Raw genomic sequence first — 23,466 nt, forward strand, 5'->3', positions numbered from 1 at the left:
TCAAAACATAGCGAGAGGCTCAGACATAAAGTGACCGGGTATCTTGAGAGAACAATCCTTGCTAAGTGACATTTCTTCCTTACAATGCTGTAACAGATACAGAGCATTCCCATTTTCCTTGGGTACAGCTGCCTCGAGTTTCCTCGTGAGGATGGCTCCACAGTATTCTGTGGACATGGTCTTATCCGGGCCTCCTGCTCTGCGATCGCCTTCTTTTGCCTTGGACACAGTCCCTTGTCCTCTTGACCACACGCCCATCTCTGCAAATATCTAGAACTTTTTCAAATGGCATGCTGCCCTGACACCAGCAAGAAATTCTAAGGACCCCCCCCCCCCCCCCGTTTCTGAGGCCAGGACACCCTCTAACATCTATCTGACCCTACTCTTTTTTTTTTTCTAGTGCCAAAGCAACTCCTTGGCTTACCCTGTCTTACTCCGCCCCGACCATCGTAGCCCTAAGAGTCAGGCATTACAGGATTTGTAAGCATGGCCCAGGCCTTTTCCCTCCCAGAAGATGTGCAGCGGGGCCACAGAAGTAACGCATCATAAACACCGGGAAGAGAGTGTGCAGGTAAAAATGTAAGAGCCACACTTGCCTCTAAAGGAACTTTCAGCCAAGGGAAACAAATAAGCAAGCTTTTTGTTTATGCATTGATTTTTGGTGAAGGCTATCAACTAGCCTGGATACAAAGGCAGACGTGAAGAGAAACAGACAGCTGTGTCCCCCGGGTCGCCTGTCAAGAAGCTTGCCCTGGACAGTTTCTGGAGAAGTTAACAGATGCAAATCAGCTGGACAGATCCACAGCACCCTGAGCTAGCTAGCAGGAGAGCCTACAGCACCTTTCCCTGTGAGGAGGCGGTTCCTCCAAGCAAACAAGGAAGAGGACGCGGTCAACATCTGTTTCCTATAACAGCTGGCTGCTGAAAGATGCAGCCTTAAAAAAAAAATGGCTGAGCTGACAATCCTCAAAAATCCTTCAGTCACAACTGCACAGACTGACTCCATACAAGCTGCACTTTCTATAGCTCTTTGCTGCCTGCTTTTCTTTACGAGGTTGGGGACCAAAAAACAAAACAAAAACAAAAACAAAAAAACTTCACGGATTTTCCCCCATCTGACTGACAACTAGCAGCCAGAAACACTGCAGTGTAAGAGACAGCTAACGGCTTGTCAGCTTTCCCTTGCCTTTCTGGAGGTCATCTGTGACAAGACTACCAGAGAGGGTCTTCGTGGGGATGGTGGCCTGCCGGGGGAGGATGGAAACACAATTTAGACATAACTCATTATTGGGGGAGGGGGCTTTTGGCAAAATCATTCATGGCCTGAGAATTCAGTTAGGGTATGATATTATCATATCTGGAGTTTTATTAATAATAAAAAAAAACCCCACGCTTTCTAAGAAATCAAATTTTCACCTCTGTATGCTATCAATTCCTATATGAAATTTCCCGATTGGGAAAAGATCACCCACGAAGGCCTAAGACTCGGTAGATTTAGGAACTGCAAATTTCTGGGACGAAAACCTATCAGAGCTGTGACGTCACGGCCGTATACAGACGGTGCTTTCAGCTGGGCTAAGCACCAGCTGCTTACTTACCCAGGTGATGTGTCTGAATGACACGAGCCAAGCAGAGAACCGTGAGGAGGCAAAGACAGACAAGAGAGTTTTCAGGGGAAAACCTGAAAACAGAAGTAAAGGTGGTGAGGAGGAAAGGAAAAAACATGGAGTGTTGGTCAGCTCATGTGGAGTGCTCAGTCTATGGTGATGGCCAAACAAAAGGAGAGAACACACTCCCTTCCCAGCGGGCTTTTGGTTTGCGCAAGTATAGCGCGTGCATGCGTGGGGGGGGGGGGCGGGATGATGGGAGGGCAAAATGGAGGGGGGCAGGATAAGAAAGACAGGGAGAAGTTAATATGAAATTTGTTCATTTAAGAGACAACGAAGAAAAAAGTTTCATTGAAAGTTGGATTTTTGTTTGTTTTAATTTGTGGGTGGGCCTGGGGGGTGGGGTAAGGGGTGGGGGTGGGGAGTAGTGAGAATATAATTTTAATGAACACAAATCTTGCATCATATTAGCTGCAGACAAGGCCGGCGTCATCTAATTTAGCCCTCACAAGAAGACTTGATGTAGAAACCATTGCCACCACATTTCACAGACGAGAAAATACTCAGGAACGTGGATGGTCCCAGAATCAAGCACAGGGAGTGTGGACATGAGTCACTGGAGAAGAAAAACTCACTGAAGGAATAATCCACCTTCCATCCGGAATCCTGCTAGGTATCCGGTGATACAACAGAAAAAGGAAAGCCAGAAGAAGCACAGGCCTGCATATCCCAGCATGCAGGAGCACTGGAAAGTCAAAGCCAGCCTGGGCTCTGAGTGAGACTGCATCTCCAAGACATAACCAGGTTAATGAAGTCAAACCGAAAGAGAGGAGTTTGACACTAATTTCGGAGAAAACCCTCATGGGTGAAAGACCGCACTGGTAAAACCAACTCCATGAGAATAACGAAAACCCGCAATGGGGTCGGAGTCAACACTCGCTTTGGCTGGGCAGGATCCGGAGAGCATTAATCCAGCCGCGCCCTCCAGTCCTGTAGGAATCACACTTGCTTTTAAGGAAGTAAGGAGGGCACAAGGGGCCCTCCTGTCTCTCATCTGAACTACACAGTGCTGTCTTGCTAAGTACAGCCACCATAGCTCCCTAGAAAGGAGCCTAGAGAATATGTACTCTGGAAATATTTGCTGAATGACTAATTAGGATTGTGGGAAGGTTCTAGATGGGCTGGACATTCGAGGTATACAGAAGTCAGCACTGAAGCAGTTAAAAGAAGGAAGAAGCAGGGCTACAGCATCAGGAGTCCGAACAAGGGTTTGATCTGAAAAACTTCATAAACATGAAAGTGACCGGAAAAAAAGAAACATGGATGGTGAAAGCAGCCACAATAATAAGTAAGGCACTATCTCATTCATGTTTTTGGGTAAGGCCAAGGTATTCATGTTTTGTCAAGATTTCATCCTATGAATGTAATCCTAAGGAAAAATATCAACACGTGCAGACTGTCAGTGGCAGAAATAGTAATGATGAAGACAGAAGATGATGTGTGGGAACACTTGCTCTTGGGCGTGCACTGTGCAAACTGCTTCCTATGTCCTGTACACTGCACACACATACATGTGCCCATTACCTCACATCTCCTTCCCACAGGGCCCTTCATCAAATCTAGCCCCTGTGTCTTATTGCATGTGAAATGACAACAGTATCTATTCTCCATGAAATCTCAATGATAAATGAGAACGACTGAGGGAGAGAACAGGAAGGGAGAAACAAGTAGAGAGTCTAGAGTCCTGATTCCACATAAAGATAGGTAGAATCACCCTACTGTTGTTCTGCTAAATGGACCCGCTGTGCCTTTCAATCATGTCTGTTTGTGATCATAGATTAGTGTTGCTGGCTTCAGTCATCTTTGGTCAGAGCACTGGTGGGAGACTCATAACTGGTCAAGTTGTTCTAAATGGGTGACTATGGAACACTCAGCACTAAAGGAGACATCTCTACTATCCCATTCAAGGCTCATGCAAGAGGAGGTGAAATGAAGGAGCGCACTGAAGAGCCCGTGTGTTGTAGAACACTGTCTTCTGGGCATGAATGGTCCTTGCGTTTATGAACTTACAGCAGCTGCAATTACCTGCACAGGACTGATCCACTCAACACGCCCTCCTGGATGGAGAGTGGCTCACAGGCCCTAGCCCTCCCTGAGGAGCTACCAGCAGTTCATAGTTGCTGTGGAAGTGAGGAGACATTCTTCAGTGATGTAGCCACTGATAAGATGCCAAAGCTCTCCTAAATAGCCCCTTACCCAAGCTCATATAAGCAACCTAAGCTCAATGGGGAGAGAGAGAGAGAGAGAGAGAGAGAGAGAGAGAGAGAGAGAGAGAGAGAGAGAGAGAGAGAGAGAGAGAGAGAGAGAGGTGTGGGTTGGGAGGGGGAGGCTGGAGGGGCAGGAAGAGGGAAGGGGGGATCTTTGATTGATATGTAAAATGAGTAAAAAATTTTCTTAGTAAAAAAATTAAAAGAAAAAGAAGTCAGTTTCTATAGAAAAAAAAAGAAGAGAAAAAAGGGCTGATTGAGAAGAGGGGGAATCAACAGAAATGTGAAAGGGGCAGGAGGGAAATAGGTAAATATGACCAAAATATTTTGTACAGAGGTACACAAATGTCACAATGAAACCCATTATGATATACAATTAATATATGCAAATAAAACCACAGGTCCAACCAGTGCCACCTGGCCGGAGTGACGGGTAAGATGCAAAGGGCAAGCAAGCTACTGTGACCAGTAAAAACTGAAGTGGCCCATCCTACCGCCAGGCTGTACTGCTACCTTTACACCATCATTTCTCCATGACTTCCGTATTTGGTTTGTCCCCATTCATTTTATTATTTTCCAAATTTTCATCCATTTCCTACAGGCATATTCAGGTTTACCTCTATCACCAAGCCTATAGGGGCTGGGTCTTACTTAGACTTATTCTCAGCCCTAGAAACACTGTGGTGGAATGATTGTGTAAACTGTGGGAAAACACTATGTAAGAAGGAACTGATGTGAATAAAAATCACAAAACAGAAATGAACAATAACAAAACAGAAATGAACAATAACATAACACTATGTATCCATATATATACATACATATATATAGCACATATATATAATATACTCACATATACACAAAGCATGGATCAGTTATATGTACAAACATAGTTTGTTATTAAGATGACCTGAGGTGACTGTCATTAAACTTAGCTCCATTAATCACTATTATTTCCATCTCAAGCCATTTCTCCTTACTAAATAAGGAAGACAATAGTTCATGTCTTTTTTATTTTGAAACAGTAAGACATTTAACTTAAGGTTGGGAAGGGAGGTGATCAAAAGCCTTGGAATGTTCTGAAAGGGTAGAAGAAGGTTCTGCAAGCTGGTGGGGAGAACAGGGCATGCCATTCTCCTGAGTTAACTCAGGATGAAGTCAACCGCCTGTGTCTTCCTCAAAATACTTCACACTGTCCTTAGCTCTCATCAACTGCCTACCTTTATCATCTACCATCTTGAGTTTCTCCCTTGAATTTAAGCATTTTCCCGACACCCAAACCAACTGAACTGCAGTGACCGTATCTCTGAGTAACCATGCACTGCTGAATGCAAGTTACCGGCCATCCCATAGTGGTCCTGAAACACTCAACTCGTTCCCCCTGAGATTAGGAACACTTGGTCAAGCAGTTCCAAGGAAACTTGATTTCACTGTTAGAATTCTCCCTAAATGCCCAGTACCTTACACTGAGATGATTCTCTTGGTGGGTAGAATATACTTTAAAACCAAGGAAAGCTGTATTTTCTTTATATGTGCTAGCCCAGCTTCTCACATGATCCTTCTGGAGTTAGACACAACAGAGTTTTCAATAAATAAGCAAGTGGGTGACCCATCAAAAACCAACTGCGAAAGAGAGTATACAAATTGTACTATTGACGCCTACGTTTTTCAATGGAAATAGGGTTGTTAAAGTTGAGGGGGGAATAATAATCTATGGTTGGGCCAGAAATTTGCTCTTCCACACAAATACATGCACAGACCCAAGCAAGCATCATCAGTCTGGAACTAGCCTACTGCTCCAATCTCCAAGGTTCTGTCTTATACCTATGTCGTTCAACCTCCTAACAGTAAGTTAGGAACTAACACATGCACCAAACCCTGTGGGATCCTCTCCATTGTAATGTTCATCTCATTAATTGTCAGGGCACAGTTTGGTTAAATCTCCTTGAGAAAAAACATACTCCTCTCCTACATAACCCGAGCCCTCCAACTTCATCTTTCATTGCCCTCAATTTTAATGGCACACCGTCAATGTTAACTTCAAGCATTCATTTTTCCTAACTGTCCAGAAACATTCAGTATTTATTTCGCCCAAATAAACATCTTGTACAATAAATCCATTGCCAATTCACAATAGTTTCTTATACCTGATGAATGTTCAATAAAGGTTTTGTTTTTTTTTTTAATCTAGCCTAATAATTAAAACCATGAGAATTTTCAAACCACACCATTAGATTCTACTGATTTTTATATTAGGATCTCTGACTGCAAAATGTCTACAAATAATATTGTCACTGGGAGAGTAGCTAGCAGAAACCAAAGCATGATTAAAACGTTCAATCTATTAGAAAGCAGTTTAAGAACGTTTTACACAGAAGTTATTTCAAGGATGTTTATGTTTCACTGCTTGCCAGCTTTCTAGCTAAGATCAACATTCATGTTCCTAGGATTTTATTGTCAAATGGTAGCACCAAGCATCCTAAGAGAAACCTGTAATTGCTCAATCACAGACACTTCTCAGTATTGATGCTGTAAAAGTCACTGTTAGCTGTCACACTGACGGACACCTGGGAAGGCCAGTCAACCCTTTATTGAACAATATAAGAAGGCATCAATCATTAATAAGATGGCATAATGCAGAGTGTTTCCATTCCACAGCACTAAAAATGAGTCACAATTAGAAATGACCTTGACGGAGAAGGAGAAGAAAATAACAAAAAGCAGGGTAAGGTCACCATCACACAGTAATTAAGAAGACAGAAGAGACCTTTCGAAGTCACTAAACTCCCCGATATTATACTGAACTCTGGCACTGGGCATTTTCTTGTGCCGTTAAGAGAATTTAGTAGGTTCATTGGATTGACTGATTTCTTTGTTAACCTATCTGCATGGGTTAAGACCCTGATTGACATAAAACACAACCCAAAAAATGCCAGACAGAGAGTGCAATGAAAGACTGACTGATGTATGCTTTGGGGTACAGCCTATCCAATAAATGTGCCTGGCCAGCAAAGAACCCATTGGCAAAGATTTATTATCGGAACAAATAGATTCTAAAAAGCCTGACTACAATCGAACCTGCAGTAGAAATTCACACGTAAATACAATTCTTTGCCCTATGTAGCTCATTTCGTTTACTTTTTAGATTCTTTTCCTAAGTTTCCTTTTAGAATAATTAACAAGTAAAAGCAATGATACAGCATTTGTTGTCTTTAAAGTGTAGTCCTTTCATTTACACAAAAGAAAGTGAAGTTTATACTACTTATAACTCTAGGATAACTACTAATCCATTTGTAAAGGGATGGAAGTATTACTATAAAATACATCATTAAGAAAAAAGTGAAAATCAATCACCTGGAACAAATTGTCACATTTTAATTACATGTAATACATGAACAGCAAACTTGTAAAGTCAAGGGCAGATGTAGAGAGGATTGTAAAAGTTATACCTCCAAGTTCTTTTACATTCAAGATGGCATTCTGGAATGGCACTGCCTTTATACTAAAACCTAAAATTAGAAAACAGAAAGAGAAGAATTAGCAACTCGACTTTTACATTGAGACACTTAAGATGGTCAGATCCTGTGTTTGGAGAAAACTGAAGCTTGCTCTCCATAGCTCATATTTAGACTAGAAACATCATTCCTAAGACAAAATAGCCTTATGTTATCTTCCACTGTTTTGAAACATCACTGAATATTATAGTCAAATATAACACTATCTATTCCCTTCCCTTCCAAATATTGCCCTCTTCTTTAGCATATAATGATTATGCAAATTTTTAGCAGGTAGAAGAGACAGCCAGAAAATATAAGAAATTTCAAAGAAAATATTGAATCTAGTTCTTAATATATTACACTTTTTTCTTATATATAGAAACTAGTAATTAAAACACTTAAATACCTTATATTTGAATTTTCTTGTATTTGTTAGTATTTCATCTGGGGACCCAATAATATATACTTAACTTACATTTTTCTTTAAAAGTAAAACTATAAATAATCATTCATACTGAAGTAAGTTTTACAAAGCATGTCATAAAACACTGATAATGTTTAGAGATTATAGTTCTGCCTCTAATAATATACTCAGGGCTTCACTACTCATGCTGAAGGCAATCAATTTAGATGGAAAACATAAGAAAGTACGTATATGGGTGCACACGGACGCACACGTGTGAGCACACACGTGCAAACACTGGATATTTCTGAAATGAGTCCTGAGAAACTAGACTAGCAATGGCTTGAGAGAGCACTGGAGACCTGGAGCCTGCAACAGACTCTTGTTTCAACTGAGTGCCTTTGCCATGTGCTTGTTTTCTTTTTCTACTGAAACTCCTTGTGGTGATATCTTGTTTGTACTCTTAACAAATAAAGCTTGCCTGAAGATTGGAGGACAGAGCCAGCCACAGAGTTAGCCATAGAGGTCAGGCAGCGGTGGCACACACCTTTAATCCTAGCACTCAGGAGGCAGAGGCAGAGATCTGTCTGGATTTCTGTGAGTTCAAGGCCACCCTGGACGACAGGAGATCAATCCCGTCTAAAAGAGAAACAGAGCCAGGCAGTGGTGACACACACCTTTAAATCCAGCACTTGGGATCACACACCTTTAATCCCAGCACTAGAAAGGTTGAGACAGGAAGTGATATGGCTGGGCAGAGAAAGGAATGTAAGGTGGGTGGAGACAGGAACTCGCTCTCTTTCAGGCTGAGGAGTTGGTGAGGTAAGAGGTGGCTGCTGTGGCATGCTCTGCTTCTCTGATCTTTCAGCTTTCACCCTGATATCTGGCTCCAGGTTTTTATTAAGACCAATTCGGATTCGGGCAGCAACTCGCACTAATTTTTTAAAGCTAATTTTTTCAGTAGTTTTAGGATCCAGTTTTAACATGAGCAATTACAAAGAAGTAGTTATTTTTCCACAAAATTACCAGTAAAGAGAGAAAAACATACAAGTATTTTTCACTTAAAATGCCATGACTGATGATGGAGGAAGTGAAAAGCTCTGAGAGACGTACTGTAGGTAAGAACAATTACACTGCTTTGCCTTCTTTTTAGCCCGGCCTCTTCCGTATGCTTTCTCTCCATGTTCTCCCAGCACTTTGATAAGCTATAAATTACATCCCATTTATTATAATTATTATCATCTCATATATTATATCCTCTTCCTCTCTCCCCTTTCTCTCCCTCCACCTCCCCTCTCCCTCCAGATCATCCTCCCCTCTGTCTCCCCTCAGAAACAAGCAGATCTCCCATGGACATCAACCAAACACAGCATAACAAGCTACAATAAGATGAGGCATGTACCACCACATCAAGGCTGGACCAGGAGAAAAAAAGGTCCCACAAGCAGGCAAAAGAGTTAGAGACAGCCCCTGCTCCCTGTTAGGAATCCCACCAGAACACTACTCAGCCATAACACAGATGCAGAGGACCTAGATCAGGCCCCTACAGGATCCCTGATGCCTGCAAGCCCTCATGAGTCCCAGCCAATTGATTCTGTGAGCCATGTTCTCTTGGTGTCCCTGACCCCTCTACTTCCTTTAAGCCACCCACCCCCACCCCCACCCCGCCGTGGGAGAACTCTCCGAGCTCCCGCTAATGTTTGGCTGTGGGACTCCACATCTGCTCCCATCAGTTGCTGAATAAAGTCTCTCTGATCTCTTTGATGACAATTCTGCTAGGCTCTGCTCCCAGAACACTCTGCAGACAAAGCTGTAGGTTTTGTGGCTGGGTTGATGTCCCAATCCCTCTACTTGGGGCCTTGCCTAGTTACAGAAGATGGCCAGTTCAGGCTCTGTGTTCCCCGTTACTAAAAGTCTTTGCTAAGGTTGCTCTTGTGGATTCCATGGGGTTTCCATTGCACTGGAGCTCCACCTTGCATCCCCGCCGTGGCTACCAATTCCATTGTTTCTCCCAGTTTCCCTCACCACTTGATCCCTTTTGTTTCCATATCCCACACCCCAGTCCACTGGTGAGATCTATTCTATTTCCCCTTCCCAGGGAGATCCTTGCATCCCCCCTCCTTGTTACTGAGCTCCTCTGGGTCTGTGGACCATAGCATGACTATCTTTTACTGTAATATCCACTTATAAGTGAGTACATCATGTTTGCTTTCAGGGTCTGGGTTACCTCACTCAAGGTGATTTTTTTTCACATTCCATCCATTTGCCTGCAAATTTCATGATGTTATTGCTTTTAACAGCTGAGTAATATTCTATTGTGTAAATATACCACATTTTCTTTATACATCTTTTGGTTGAGGGACATCTAGGTTGTTTCCAGATTCTGGCTATTACAAGTAATGCTGTTATGAGCATATTTGAGCAAGTGTCCTTGTGGTACTTAATGCTGAACATCCTTTGGGTACATGCCCAGGAGTGGTATAGCTGGATCTTGAGGTAGATTGATTCCCAATTATCTGAGGTACCGCCATATTGATTTCCAAAGTGGCTGTAGCAGTTTTCACTCCCAACCAGCAATGGAGGGGTGTTCCCCTTACTCCACATCCTCGCCAACATGCTTGGTTTTTTTTGTTTTGTTTTGTTTTGTTTTTGAGACAGGGTTTCTCTGTGTAGCTTTGCGCCTTTCCTGGAGCTCACTTGGTAGCCCAGGCTGGCCTCGAACTCACAGAGATCCGCCTGGCTCTGCCTCCCGAGTGCTGGGATTAAAGGCGTGTGCCGCCACCACCGCCCGGCTGTTTTTTTTGATCTTTGTCATTCTTACACTCCAGTTTTAAGGCAGCATTTGATAATGGTTGAAGAACTGACTTTGGAATCAGACAGAACTAGACTTACATTCCAGCTCTTCCAGTGCAGGCAACTTACTAGCCTTAGTGTTCTTAGTGTTCTCATTTGTAAAGTGGGAATGGTGGCATCTACTTCACAGCCTTGGCACGATATAGGTACTGGTCTATTACAGGTAAAGGTGCAGAAAGTCGCTGAATCTTTATGAGAGAGAGAGAGAGAGAGAGAGAGAGAGAGAGAGAGAGAGAGAGAGAGAGAGAGAGAGAAACCCCTGTGCTGGCATACTGGTGTGTACCTGGGCCTGCAGCAAAGCCTCTCCAGGTGTCTGGCCTCTGGGGAATCAGGGACAGTTGGTGCCAATCACAATACTCCTACAGGCACCGAAATTCCCCTGCAGGAGATCTGGATGCTTGAATATCTCTACCTACCTCACATGGATATTGTCTGGATTAAACGGCAATGATTGCGAAATCCTGGCAACAAACGGCCCCTACAGATGCTAAACAGTCTATTAGTGGTTATGTTTAAGACAACTCTGGAGAATGGATTTTCCAGAGAGGCAGGGCAGGTCCAAACTTTGATAAAGAAAGTTATGGAGCACACCAGTAATGTTTAATTGGCTTTGATTCTTAAAAGTTGACAACAGGCAAGGACTCAAAAGAGAACCAATATTCTTCCAGAAATGGCCACAGCCATATGCAAAATGCAACTTTAGACATGTATTAATGGAATAGGCAGGTAGTGTGATTGTTACTATCTTTAATTCTTTGCAGATCCTCATAATAAATGAACTACAAAAAAATCAACTGTTCACGTTAAGTAACCAAGTAATCTTATTTATAGGCATATAAATGTTTCTGCAGAATACTCATAAATGCTTTCTCCCAGAATGAACACATGTAGCTAGATTTACACTGCAAATATATTCATGGTCTCCCATATTATTCTTATATTCATCTACAGTAATTGCTGCTCAGAAAACGAAGTCTAGATCATCAATTCAAAAAACAAGAAAACGAACTTTTCACGGAAGAGAAAGAGTATTTCTCTATTTTGGTAATTCTAAATATTTGCCAAGACTAAGCAGGAGAACTAAAAGGGTAAAGGAACATTTTCAGTTCACAGACGTCCAGCCAAGAAGAAATGAAAAACCACACTATATGTTATTTCTGTTTACAGTGGGTTGGATGAGATGACGAGTTAACAAAATCAATAGGGTAAAAAATAAAAAATAAGTCAAACCACCAAAAACTGTCCAGGGATTGCTTTAAAAAATGAAAGCATGGGCTACAGAGTCTAAAAGTCTGGGTTCAAATCTTGGCTCCATCCATTACTAGCTGTTTGATTTTAGCAGGGAGGAAGCATTGTCTGAGTTTTAAAAAGTGCATGTTCCTCCAGATTCCAATGCTGCTAAGGATCTTTACCCATTACCTACTTTACCTGCTGTGGTAACCCCAATGGCACCATCAGTACACTGTCCCAAGGGGAAAATGAAGCAAAGTGCTACATGGAATACGTGAACCTAGATCTTGCCACTAAAGCCCTATAGTGAGTGCTTCGACTCCTGCAGGTTCCAGGGAGCAGGTAGATTTACACTGATGTGTTTACTACTGAGCTAGGGATGCTGGCTCTGACTGGGCAACATGTGTGACTAATAAACCCACACATTTATTTTCCTTTGTGTCTATTAATAATTTGACATGAGCCACCCAAATTAATTTCTCAAAGTTAAACAACATTGGTTTTTTGTTTTGTTTTGTTTTTGTTTTTTTGTTGTTTTTGTTTTGTTTTGTTTTGTTTTGAGACAGGGTTTCTCTGTGTAGCTTTGTGCCTGTCCTGGAACTCACTCTGTAGCCCAGGCTGGCCTCAAACTCACAGAGATCCGCCTGCCTCTGCCTCCCAAGTGCTGGGATTAAAGGCATGCGCCACTACTGCCCGGTGCTTTTTTTTTTTTTTTTTTTTTAACTGAAGCAAAAATAATAGCATGAGTTTAGAAAGCTCTTCTAAGACCTGGAACTTGGGAAGGAAGTGGTAACTTCCAACTGACTGGGCCCTGGCAGCATGAAAACTTCCTGCTTCTGCAAACTCTGAGTCCTCTGATTGATTCCCTAGGAGTATGTCCTGATGTGACAAGACACTCCCTCAGAGCCACGGTTTCATACGGCTTTGGCCTTAAATTCTCAACTACAAAATGAGCAGACTGAATTAGCTCTTTAAGATTTCCTCTAAAATTAGGGTTCCATTATTTATAGTCAACATGAAGGAGGAAATAATAGTAACAGCGAGTCAAATCTTAATGTCCTCTAGTGTTTGGCTGAAGACCACAAGGGTAGGTCTCCCTGGGCACCATCCAAATAGCAGGATGGTTGAAGCCTTAGTTGCCCACTCATTTTTTCCTGGCATATCGGAGCTACGTTAGTAAGACTGAAAGCTCCCCTAAGATTTTACCCCACACATTTTAATAAATATATGACTTGGTAACTCTTTGGGGACATAATTGTTTGCTTAGCCTCCCCATCAATGTTTTGCAATCCCTAAATCTAACAAAACCTGTAATACAGGGGAGATGAATTTGAAAGTTTTGTACAGGGAGCATTCCTGGAATTGTAACAAAGCTAGTTTGGGGAGGAAGATCAGTCTATTTTTATTCATCATGTGTTACACACAAATGTTTGACTTGGGCCTACACCCCAGTTCCTTGTCTCCCTCTCCCCCAAGCCTGCACAAATGCACTCCCATACCTGACATGTGCTTCTGGAATTCCTGGATCCCTCTAAAGACGGACTGAAGGGAAAGAAAGGCATGCCAGAGATCTGGTGGTCTCGACCAAGACCAAAAGCATTATTTATGCCATGACAGCTTTGTGATGTTTGGACAAAAATCCAGCAAAAGTCTTCTCAATAGGATTTCAACATCATAAAAGGAAATTTAATCTACTGGCATTTATAAAGCACAATCCTTTAGCAGATAAAAAATTTACTGTTGAACTTGTTCCTCTGGTTAACCCATGTGCAGCTAATACTGAAGTTGTTTTAAACACTTCATTCAACTTCTTGGGAACGTTTTTCTCTCTTCCTTTCAAACCGTCACCATCTTTGGCCACTGGCAATTTTTCAAGAGCAAAAATATACGTGTGTAGGGACAGATCCAGAAGGAGATTTTCAACTTTTTTTTTTCCCCCAATTCAAAGTACTTAGTTTTCTGTCAATAGTTCTTGAGCTCTGTCAATACATTATTCTAAGCCTCTGGATTCCCTTCTTCTGGCTCAAAAAAGGAAAAACAAAGTGAATAACCTACAGCTTACCAACCGCTCTTAACAAACTCATAGTAGGTCCACAGGCAAGGGGCTCACTGAGACAGAACTCGCTTTTGTTTTCAGACCTCAGGAGAGGCTGCCCAGCTTCTCTCTCTCTCTCAACCGCTCCTGCTTTCTGGAGGGTTTCTTGGCCCTTTGAGTTTTGACAACTTAAGTATCTTTTAAAAATTATGTCAAAGCTGAAAGATGGTTGAAGTTAACGATCCAATAAAATTTGGATTCCCTTTCTTCCTGGAAAAAGAGCAGGCATGCTTTGCTGAAACTGGGTGGACCTGCCCTTCTCAGGGATTGCTATCAATTTCTAAGAAACCCAGGCCTAACAAAGACCCTCTTCTTAATTGTTGAAAACAACTATTTCATCTTAATTTGATTTATATTTTCAAGACATTATAAAACAGAGAAATAATTTGGAACAATAAAATTTCCTCATACTGCATCAACAAAGCACATTATTTTTACATATTCATTCCCAGTTTACATTCAAATACATATGTTTCTATAGCCTAATTTTTAAAAATGAATGTGAACTTAACTTTTTCATTTTCTTTAACAGAAGACAATATATATTTTCCAGTCTCAACCATTTCAATTGAGGTTCCAAATCTTATTTATTAATAAGCTCCCTTGCTTTAGGGCATTTATACGGCTTTAAAGTTTCACTTATAAACAATGTTGCAAGGAATTGCCTTAAAGACATAGTTCCTTTTACATTAGTAACTCCTGACAAATTGCCAATTGTGCCTGTGTTAGGCCTGTTGTTTCTTTCTATTTCTTAGTATGTTGAGAATTTTTATAAGAAATCAGTGTTGGAAATCTCATCAGGGATTTCACAGTTTTTCATTTATAGATACTGAAAATTAAATTTATTTTCTTTTTGATGGCAAGTGAGGATTGAACCTGGGGTTTGGCATGTGTTAGACAAGCACTCAACTACTGGGGCTTAGCCCCAGACTGAAGTTTCCATGTAAAACCAACATTGCATTCCTAGGATAGATGTAACTTGGTTATAACATCCTACTGATATGCTGTTATATTTAATACTGTTAGACTTTGTTTTGAACTTTTGCATCTGTGTGATCTGCAGTCTTTCTGTAATGTCATTATCTGATTTTAGTTCAGGTTAATGCTGGTTTTACAAGGAAATGTAAAGTTTTCACACCCCTTCAATTTTCTAGGAAATACAGAAAACTGACATTTTTTTCTTTGCCGACACTCCCCCCCCCCCCCCCCCCCCCCCCCCCCCCGCAACAAAGTGTCTGGCAGGATCCATCAATGATGCCAACTCGAGGTTTCCTTAACTGTGTTTCCGGTTTCTTTAGGAGACAAAGAAATATCAGGATTCTCTGCTTCTCGACCGTGACTGGAAGGTTTGCCTTTCAAAGATGTGTCCACTTCATCCAAATTATCAAACTCACTGGCAGAAAGCTGCTGTAAATATTCTCTTCTTACCTTCTGAATTCTTAATGTGTACTGGTCTGTCATTTATAAAGTACTGGCAATTTACATCTCTTAAAATTCTTCCTGATCTGTGTAGCTAAGCCATATCAATTTTATTCACCTTCTAAAAACAGAAATCAGTTCCTGGTTTCATGCATCCCTTCTATTATTATTTTGCTTCATTGGTTTTTACTTCTATCTTTATTATTTCTTTTCTTCTATTTAGAATTTAACTGATTGTTTTCTTTTACTTTCTCTTTGAAGAAGCTATGACCATTGATTTGTGGCTTGCTTTCTTTTTCTTTCTTTCTTTCTTCTTTTGAGATTTATTTATGTTTCTGAGTGTTCTGCCTGCTTGTCTGTCTGTGTACTACATGTATATCTTATCTGTGTACCACATGCATGTCTGTCTGTGTACCACATACATGCCTTGTCTGTGTGCCACATGCATGTCCGGTGCTAGATGAGGATGGTGGATCTCCTAGAACTGGAGATATGGATGGTTGTGAGGGGCCATGTGGGTGCTGGGAAATGAACCCAGGTCCTCTGCAATAACAAGCGTTCTTAACCTCTAAGCCATCTCTCCAGCCCCGAATCCCTTCATTTCTAATACCAATGCTCAATTCTATAAATTTCCCCCAAAGTCCTGCTTTGGGAGCCGGGGGGTGGAGAGAGGAGAAAAGGGAAACTGTGGTCGGGAAGTATAATAAAGAAAGTAAATTTAAAAAAAAATACAAATTAAAAAAAGAGGCACATCACAAATTCTGATAAATTGTCATTTGGTGCAAGATGAGTTATAGTTGCTCTTTTGAGATTTCAATCCAGAAGCTGGCAAGAAGCAAGTTAATTTTCAAATATTTGGAAACTGTCTCCTAAGGATGTTTTTGTTAATGACTTTTAATTCAATCCTACAACAATGGCAGGCCCTTAGTCTGGGGAACCACATATAGCCCACACTTAACTTAAAACATTGTAAATTTTGTGTGTGTGTAATATTTGGGGGTTTCTCAATCAACTCCATTTTATGGTTCCTACACATGAACTTTGCAGATAACAATGTTTAAGGGCTGGATTATGCCTGCTATACTCTGAAAATATATTTAGTATTATTAGAGTCAATCTAAACTTACTGACATTTGTTTTATGTATTATAGTAGATAATTAGTTAATTTAGTACATGTTCAAAGGTGCTTGGGAAGAATGGAGGTCTGCTGTGGCTGGGTGGAGTGATATGGAAAAGTTATCCAGGTCATGTCGGTGGACAGTGTTGTTCAAGTCTATTATATCTAGGCTGATTGCCAGCCCCTAACTATCAATCGGTGAAAGAGAAATTTCTCTTTTTAGCTGTGGGTTTGTCTACTTCACTGATGTTCTATCATGTTTTGTTTTGTTTATTTTGAAGATTTAGTGTTAGATACATAAGTACTCAGTTTTCTTGATTAAAAAGATTCCTTCATCACTATGAAATAAACTTTGTTGTTCTCTGTATTATTCTTTGCTCTGAAGTTTACATTGTCTGACACTGATACAATCACTCTAATTTTTTGTTTTATACTATTTATACTATTGAGTTTATACTTCTATCTTTTTCTATTCATTTACTGCAAGTAATTTGTGTTTATATTAAAAGTTTGTTCCCGAAAGTCAATCCTCAGTTGAATCGTTCATTTTTTTAAACTTGGTCATAGCCATCCTGCCTTAATTGAGGAGTTTAGGTCATTTACATTTAATAGCTGTTGGTGAGGTTTGAGTATTTTGCCTTGCTACTTGCGTACAGTTTGTTCCTTCTGTTCCTGTCTCCTTTCTCATTGCTCCTCGGCCTGCTTCCTGACTGGGTAACTTGCCTGATACTTTCGATGAAAACAGTTTTGTCTGTGTTGTGCTTTTAACTTTTTTGAAAAATGTTTTCATGGGAGTAACTGTTTTTCATTTGTTTTAGGAGGTTAAATCAGTTCTGATTATTATATTTGGATGAGAATCAGAAAACATTAATCATTCATGTTTTTTCTAGCCTTCCTTGAACCCTTCAGACCTTCCTTTATTCTCAGGTGACTGTGCCTACACACATCTATAAGGATGCTCACATGAGACCTGTCCTTGTTGAAACAAAAGTCCATTAACATTTTTTCTTTTTTTTCTTTCCCGAAAAGATAGTTTATATGTAACCTTACAAAGAACCAAGTAGTAATGATTAGAGTCTATATAACTCATTACCACTTCTTACCTACTACTTTCTCATTCTCGGAGTGGTATCTATCCTAATAATCTACTAAAACTGTTCTATTGGTATCATTATTTATCATATTGTTACCATAAAAAAGGGCCCTTTTTTCAGACTTTCGACTTCACTTTTGATTTTTGATTTCTTGGTTGTAACTGACTTATATGATATTATATAGAAATGACTGGATTAAGATTCTTTAACAAGGGTGCTGGAGAGATGGCTCAGCAGTTAAGAGCACTAGCTGCTCTTCCAGAGGACCTGAGTTCAATTCCCAGCAACCACATGTGGCTCACAACCATCTCTAGTGAGATTGCATGCCCTCTTCTGGTATAAAGTTGTACATGCACATAGAGCATATTCTTAAAATAAATGAATGAATGAATGAATGAATGAATGAATGAATCTTTTTAAAAGGGTAGGAGGGCAGGGCAGTGGTGGCCGCACATGCCTTTAATAGCAGCACTGGGGGGGGGGCAGAGGCAGGTGGATCTCTGTGAGTTCAAGGCCAGCCTGGTCTTCAGAGTGAGTTCCAGGACAGGCTCCAAAGCTACACAGAGAAAACCTGTCTTGAAAACCCAAAAAGATTCTTTAAGAACCACAGACACAGGAATATAAGTTCTCACGGGTGAGGTGGTGTTCTGACTTGTTAACTGACGCAGTGTTCCTGTCTGACTCTGTGGCAGACACAATGAAATACTCAGTATGTAATGAATGAAGGAAATGTAGCTGGTGCTTAGCACCCCTTCCTCCTACTCATTGTCTCAAGACAATCTCATTCAAAGCCACGTTCCAGTGGTCCCCAGATTTGTACCTGTCACTCTCCGCTCTTTTCAACCTGTTATTCCAGCATTCCAAACATTACTAGATGTCCCACTACACCAACCTTCTCATTTCTCTTTTACTCTAAAACTGCCTGTCATGGGTTTTCTACTTTTTTATTTATATAATTTTCCGCAAACAGCAAGGTAGAAAACTGAGTCATTATTGACTTTTCTTTTTCCATCACCCAATACGACTGCCACTTTTACAGTATCAATTACCTGTGTTCCTAACTCACCATTTTATTATTATTATTAAATTATTATCCCAGTTGGTTCATCTTTCCATATGACAGGTGTCCCCAACAGCTTTTCCATTCTCTAGCCTGGACACCAGCACTTCCTACATCCCTGTACCATGAACCTTGACCAGTAAGAGAGGCTTTTCTCTGAATCATGTTTTAGATCCCAAATACCCTCGTCCCATTAGTCATGGCTTGGAATCCTAACCATCAAGTGAAGCACTTCTCAAATACAATGTTCACTGGGAAGCCTTCTTTGATCTCCCAAGCTAGAAATCGCAATTCACTTTTATGCCCACACCATCAAGTATAACATACATCACAGTATCTGAGCAGAGGACCTGGCATAGAATAAACAAGTGGGAACCATTTTACTGCTTGAAAACTTCTCTTCCAAACCCAGGACAAACTTCTTGATGGCAAGGACCTCCAAAGAGGCCTCCAGAAAGGCACTGGGCCAAGCTCAAGATAGCTGCAACTCATAGAAGTTTGATATCCAAAACATTAGCCAACTTACTATCTAATTCATCAGAAAGTCAGCGAGCACAAATGTTATGATTTGGTTCCAGGAAAAGGAAAATATAAATTACTTAATAATTTAATGAAAACAAATGTAGGACACTTTATAATTTATAAATAAATTACAAAATTATTTGCAGATAAGTTTTACATGGTAATTCAAAACTTCTCTTCCAGAAATAGTGCTAGATGATGACTGATAAGTGAAGAAAATGATACTTTTTGTTGTTCTTACAGTTATTTTGGAAGCTACTTTGCTTGAAAGGCTTTACAAAGCTAATGGTGTTTAGGTAACTTCATAGCACAGTATTCAAAGGATTTACACTTTCAGAGACAACCACTAAGCATATGCTTATATCAGAAATTTGAGGTCTGAGATATCACTGAACTTCATTTGAAATTCTTACTTGGCATCCCATCTCTGTGTCTAGCCATGTTAAATGAACATATCACTATACCTTACTCAGGTGATTTAAAAACAGAATACCAAAAAAAGAAAGAAAGAAAGAAAGAAAGAGAGAGAGAGAGAGAGAGAGAGAGAGAGAGAGAGAGAGAGAGAGAGAGAGAGAGAGAAAGAAAGAAAGAAAGAAAGAAAGAAAGAAAGAAAGAAAGAAAGAAAGAAAGAAAGAAAGAAAGAAAGAAAGAAAGAAAGAAAGAAAGAGGAAGGAAGGAAGGAAGGAAGGAAGGAAGGAAGGAAGGAAGGAAGGAAGGAAGGAAGGAAGGAAGGAAGGAAGGAAGGAAGGAAGGAAGAAATGATTCTTACCTATCAAAGAAGATATTACGAGGCTCACAGAGGGTAGTTTAGGTAAACACACTATGTACATTAAATCTATTGTCATTTGCTTATTCATTCAACAAATGTCTACATCCATGTCCAAACTCCGTGCCAACCTCTGTTTATATGATGTCAAGTAAGACATGCTGTCTGCCCTTGGTAGTTTAGGAAGACCTGAGGGGTGGGCAGGCACGTGAACAAGGCAGTTGACAGTCACAGACTGGAGGACTATGGAGCAGGGGTGGGGATAGGGGTGGGGGCGTTGAGGAGGGAGGACTCGGGGCTGTCTATGGGAAAAGGGGGGCTCCTCAGGAGTCCTGTGCAAAGGGGTTATGCAACAGCTCCATGCTCGCCCTCTGCAAATTCACCACTAATTCCTATGGACACCTCTCTCACCCACCCTTTATCAAGGCATATATATATACATATTTATATACATATATATACATATTTCTTTAGATATTGTCATTTTAAATCTACAATTCTAAGATCTAAAAAGTTCTTGAAATCTTCACTTTTTTTTTCTAACTTAGTTTTCTCTCAACCTGAGCTGAACTGATGTGAAGTTCCCCATCACCAATATTTTTCCTACTTAAGAAACCCTGGTGAATGATTTCATCACCCACCCATCAGCTAGGCCAGAAACTGAGTCACAGTTGGCTCTTCTTCCTCTTCCAAAGCCAACTGATTACCAAGCCCTGCCAATTCCCTCAAACGCTCTTCTAGCCGTTCTCCGTTTTTCCTTTGTTTGCCTCACCTAAGGCCTTCATCACCTCAAGCGTGCCATCATCATCATCATCATCATCGTCGTCGTCGTCGTCCACTGCCTCTGCCCCCATCAGTCCTCCTCACAGTCCACCATACCCCAAACCACGGCCAGCCTCGTCCTTCTCAAATGCACATGTCGGGGTGTTGTTTCCGTGCCCCGAAGACCCCGATGTCTCTGCACAGTACAGATAAAGCTAACATCTCTGAATTTGGTGTCAAAAGTTTGCCAAGACTCGGCCTCTCTTTTATTTGTGTGGCCTGGCATGCCACGAAGGCACAGCCATGCAGAAACATGGCTCTGGGAGGCCCGAGCCTGATGGACACTCCTGAGTTCACATAACTACGCTTTCTCTTTCTTCTCCCACCCTAACCTCTTGGCCTGCTTACTAGCCTGGCTTACTTCTCGGCTTCAGATCCAATGGGGAAAACGTTATCACACATCCCACTTCGGCCCAGCACCAGGGAGCACTGATAGTGCCTTCTTTAAAAATGCTGGATACGAACGTCAATGTCTTTTTGATCAGTGGGCTATGTGTCCCGACTCCTGTCCAGTCACTGACACTCCAGTATCTTATGGCAAGTGTCCACATGTTGGGCAGAAAGAGCTACATTTTTATCTTGCCCATAAAATGCCTTGCCTTGCTTTGTCCTGCTGAGCAATCCTACCTCGGTGGCTCTTTTCCTCACCTACAACCATTCTTCCACTACTGTATGGGATGTAGACGCTTCTTTTCCATCCCACTGTCTGAAGAGGAAAGAGGAAGAGGTAGGACGTGCTGAAACTCTAGGGTAGTAGGCCTTCTCAACCTGGCGATAATGGCGTTTGGGGTGAGGGGACTTTGCTGCAGGAACTGTCTTGTCAACCACAGAGTATTTACCAGAATCGCTGTAATGACTATATAAGCCAGGAACATCCTCACCTAGCTATGATAGCCCAAATGTTTTCAGATACTGCCAGGTGTCCATACCCTCTGCATGGGGCAAAATATCTCCTGATTTAAAAAACAAACAAAAAGAAGAAAGAAAAAAAACAACACTATTTGGAGCTGGAAAGAGGGCTTGGCAGTTAAGAGTGCCAACTGCTCTTCCAGAGGACCTGGGTTATAGTCCCAGAACCCACATGCTGCTGACGACCATCAGCAACTCCAGTTCCAGGGGACCTGATGCCCTCTTCTGGCAGACATACATGCAGGCAAAACATGACACATAAAATAAAAATAAATAAATCTCAAAGAAAAAAATGTTTTCAGACCTCTATTTCAGAAAACATGGTAAAAAGTAAAGGATCAATGGCCCCCCCCAAACTGTCTATCCTTCAGGTGACCAACGGGCAAGATGAAGAAGTTCAGTGTCCATCACTAGTGCTGTTGAGGAAGCATGCGACCAACTAAAGTCAGCTGGAGCGCCACTGCAAGGGAGAACAGCACTCAGGGACACTCAGGAGAATGCACTGTGTCACAGGACAAGAACTCCCCATTTATTCTGTGTCACTGAAAAGAACCGAGCAAGTGATACAGGATACAGCTACTTCACGTTAATGGTTCGGTGTCCCCCCCCCCCCCCCCCCCCCCGGAAAAAGAGACAAGAGTATTTCAAGTTGAAATAAACATACTCTTGAAGCACCACTAGGTAACAAACTGAATGGAGGATGAGAGAGGCCACGGAAGTGCACAGGTCACTGGCCAGGCTGGGAGGCAAGGAGGAAATATAGAGACAGACGCTCAATGTGACACCCACCTGTGGTGGACACGACGCTCTCCTGGCTTTCGCTGCAGAGCTTGGACAACAGACTGCTCTTCCCAGAGCCTGTGAGACCTATGCAAACCAAATCATATTCAGGGCGCGCAGGTGGTGGTCCCTTGCAGCAAAGTGCTCGAAAACACTGCCAGAGAGAGAGAGAGAGAGAAATATGGAGACAAACTTTAGTGATATTTAAAAACAACCATACAAATAGGAAAGTGTAACTAAGTTCCCCCATCAGTGTTAAGCAGGAACACAGTGTCTTCAGTTGGAGACACCTTGGCCACACAGCACTCTGACAAAACAATCAACACTCCTGTCAGCAGCCATGGGACCTGTCCAGGCTGTCCGCCACCCTGCTAGCTAGGGCAGGAGCACTGAACACAGGGTTCTAACAGATTCCCCTCAGTGCCACCACTTGAACCTACCCATGAGGAAACCATTTAACGGCGATCTCAGAAGCATCCTATACCATACCTAGTGCGTTTTCTAAAATACCACTGTCTCAAAAGTCGGGGACTAAGGAGCTGCTCCTGGTGAAGAATCAGAAGACATAATATGAACTGTAACACGTCTTAGATTAGATCCTGAGTTGGGAGAAAGAAAGTGCCATAAATGACATTATTGGGACAATAGTGAGGACTGAATATAGACTGCATATTAGATAACAGTGTTGCATAAGGTTAGATTTCCTGAATTAAATAACTGTGCTGTCATTATGTAAGGGAAAGGCGTTGTTCTGCGGAAGCACATGCTGAAGTACTTGGAGGTGAAGGGTCTTGAAATCTGCAATTAACTGGCTCAGAAAAGTCGAAGTCTCTTCCTCCCCCCACCTCCATCTGGTGGGGAGTGTGATAAAGTCAATGTGGAAAAACATTCACTAGGGAAGCTGAGTCAAGAGCCCTGAGACTCTGTTCTAGCTCTGGAACTTGGATTGGGGGCAGGGGCTGCTGGGTATTGAACTCAGAGCCTTGCATACGCTGAGTTAACGATGTGTCCCTGAGCTCCCTGT

At 41.6% G+C, this 23,466-nt stretch overlaps 1 protein-coding gene across 9 annotated transcripts in view; it reads right to left on the reverse strand.

The window, feature by feature from the left end:
* Window positions 1-23,466, reverse strand: part of Arl15 (ARF like GTPase 15) — a 392,450-nt gene that overhangs the window by 233,506 nt on the left and 135,478 nt on the right. For 8 of the 9 annotated variants that reach the window (XM_076551877.1, XM_042261542.2, XM_042261540.2 and 5 more), the window contains 2 exons: window positions 22,452-22,596; window positions 7,324-7,383 (listed from right to left, as the gene is read on the reverse strand). In XM_076551877.1, the coding sequence (XP_076407992.1) occupies window positions 7,324-7,383; window positions 22,452-22,596 (205 nt within the window). The remainder of the gene's footprint in view (window positions 1-7,323; window positions 7,384-22,451; window positions 22,597-23,466) is intronic. The other variant, XM_076551874.1, reaches the window with a different exon arrangement.

This window comes from Peromyscus maniculatus, chromosome 15 (genome assembly GCF_049852395.1).
Source record: "Peromyscus maniculatus bairdii isolate BWxNUB_F1_BW_parent chromosome 15, HU_Pman_BW_mat_3.1, whole genome shotgun sequence".
In the NCBI taxonomy this organism is placed as follows: domain Eukaryota; kingdom Metazoa; phylum Chordata; class Mammalia; order Rodentia; family Cricetidae; genus Peromyscus; species Peromyscus maniculatus.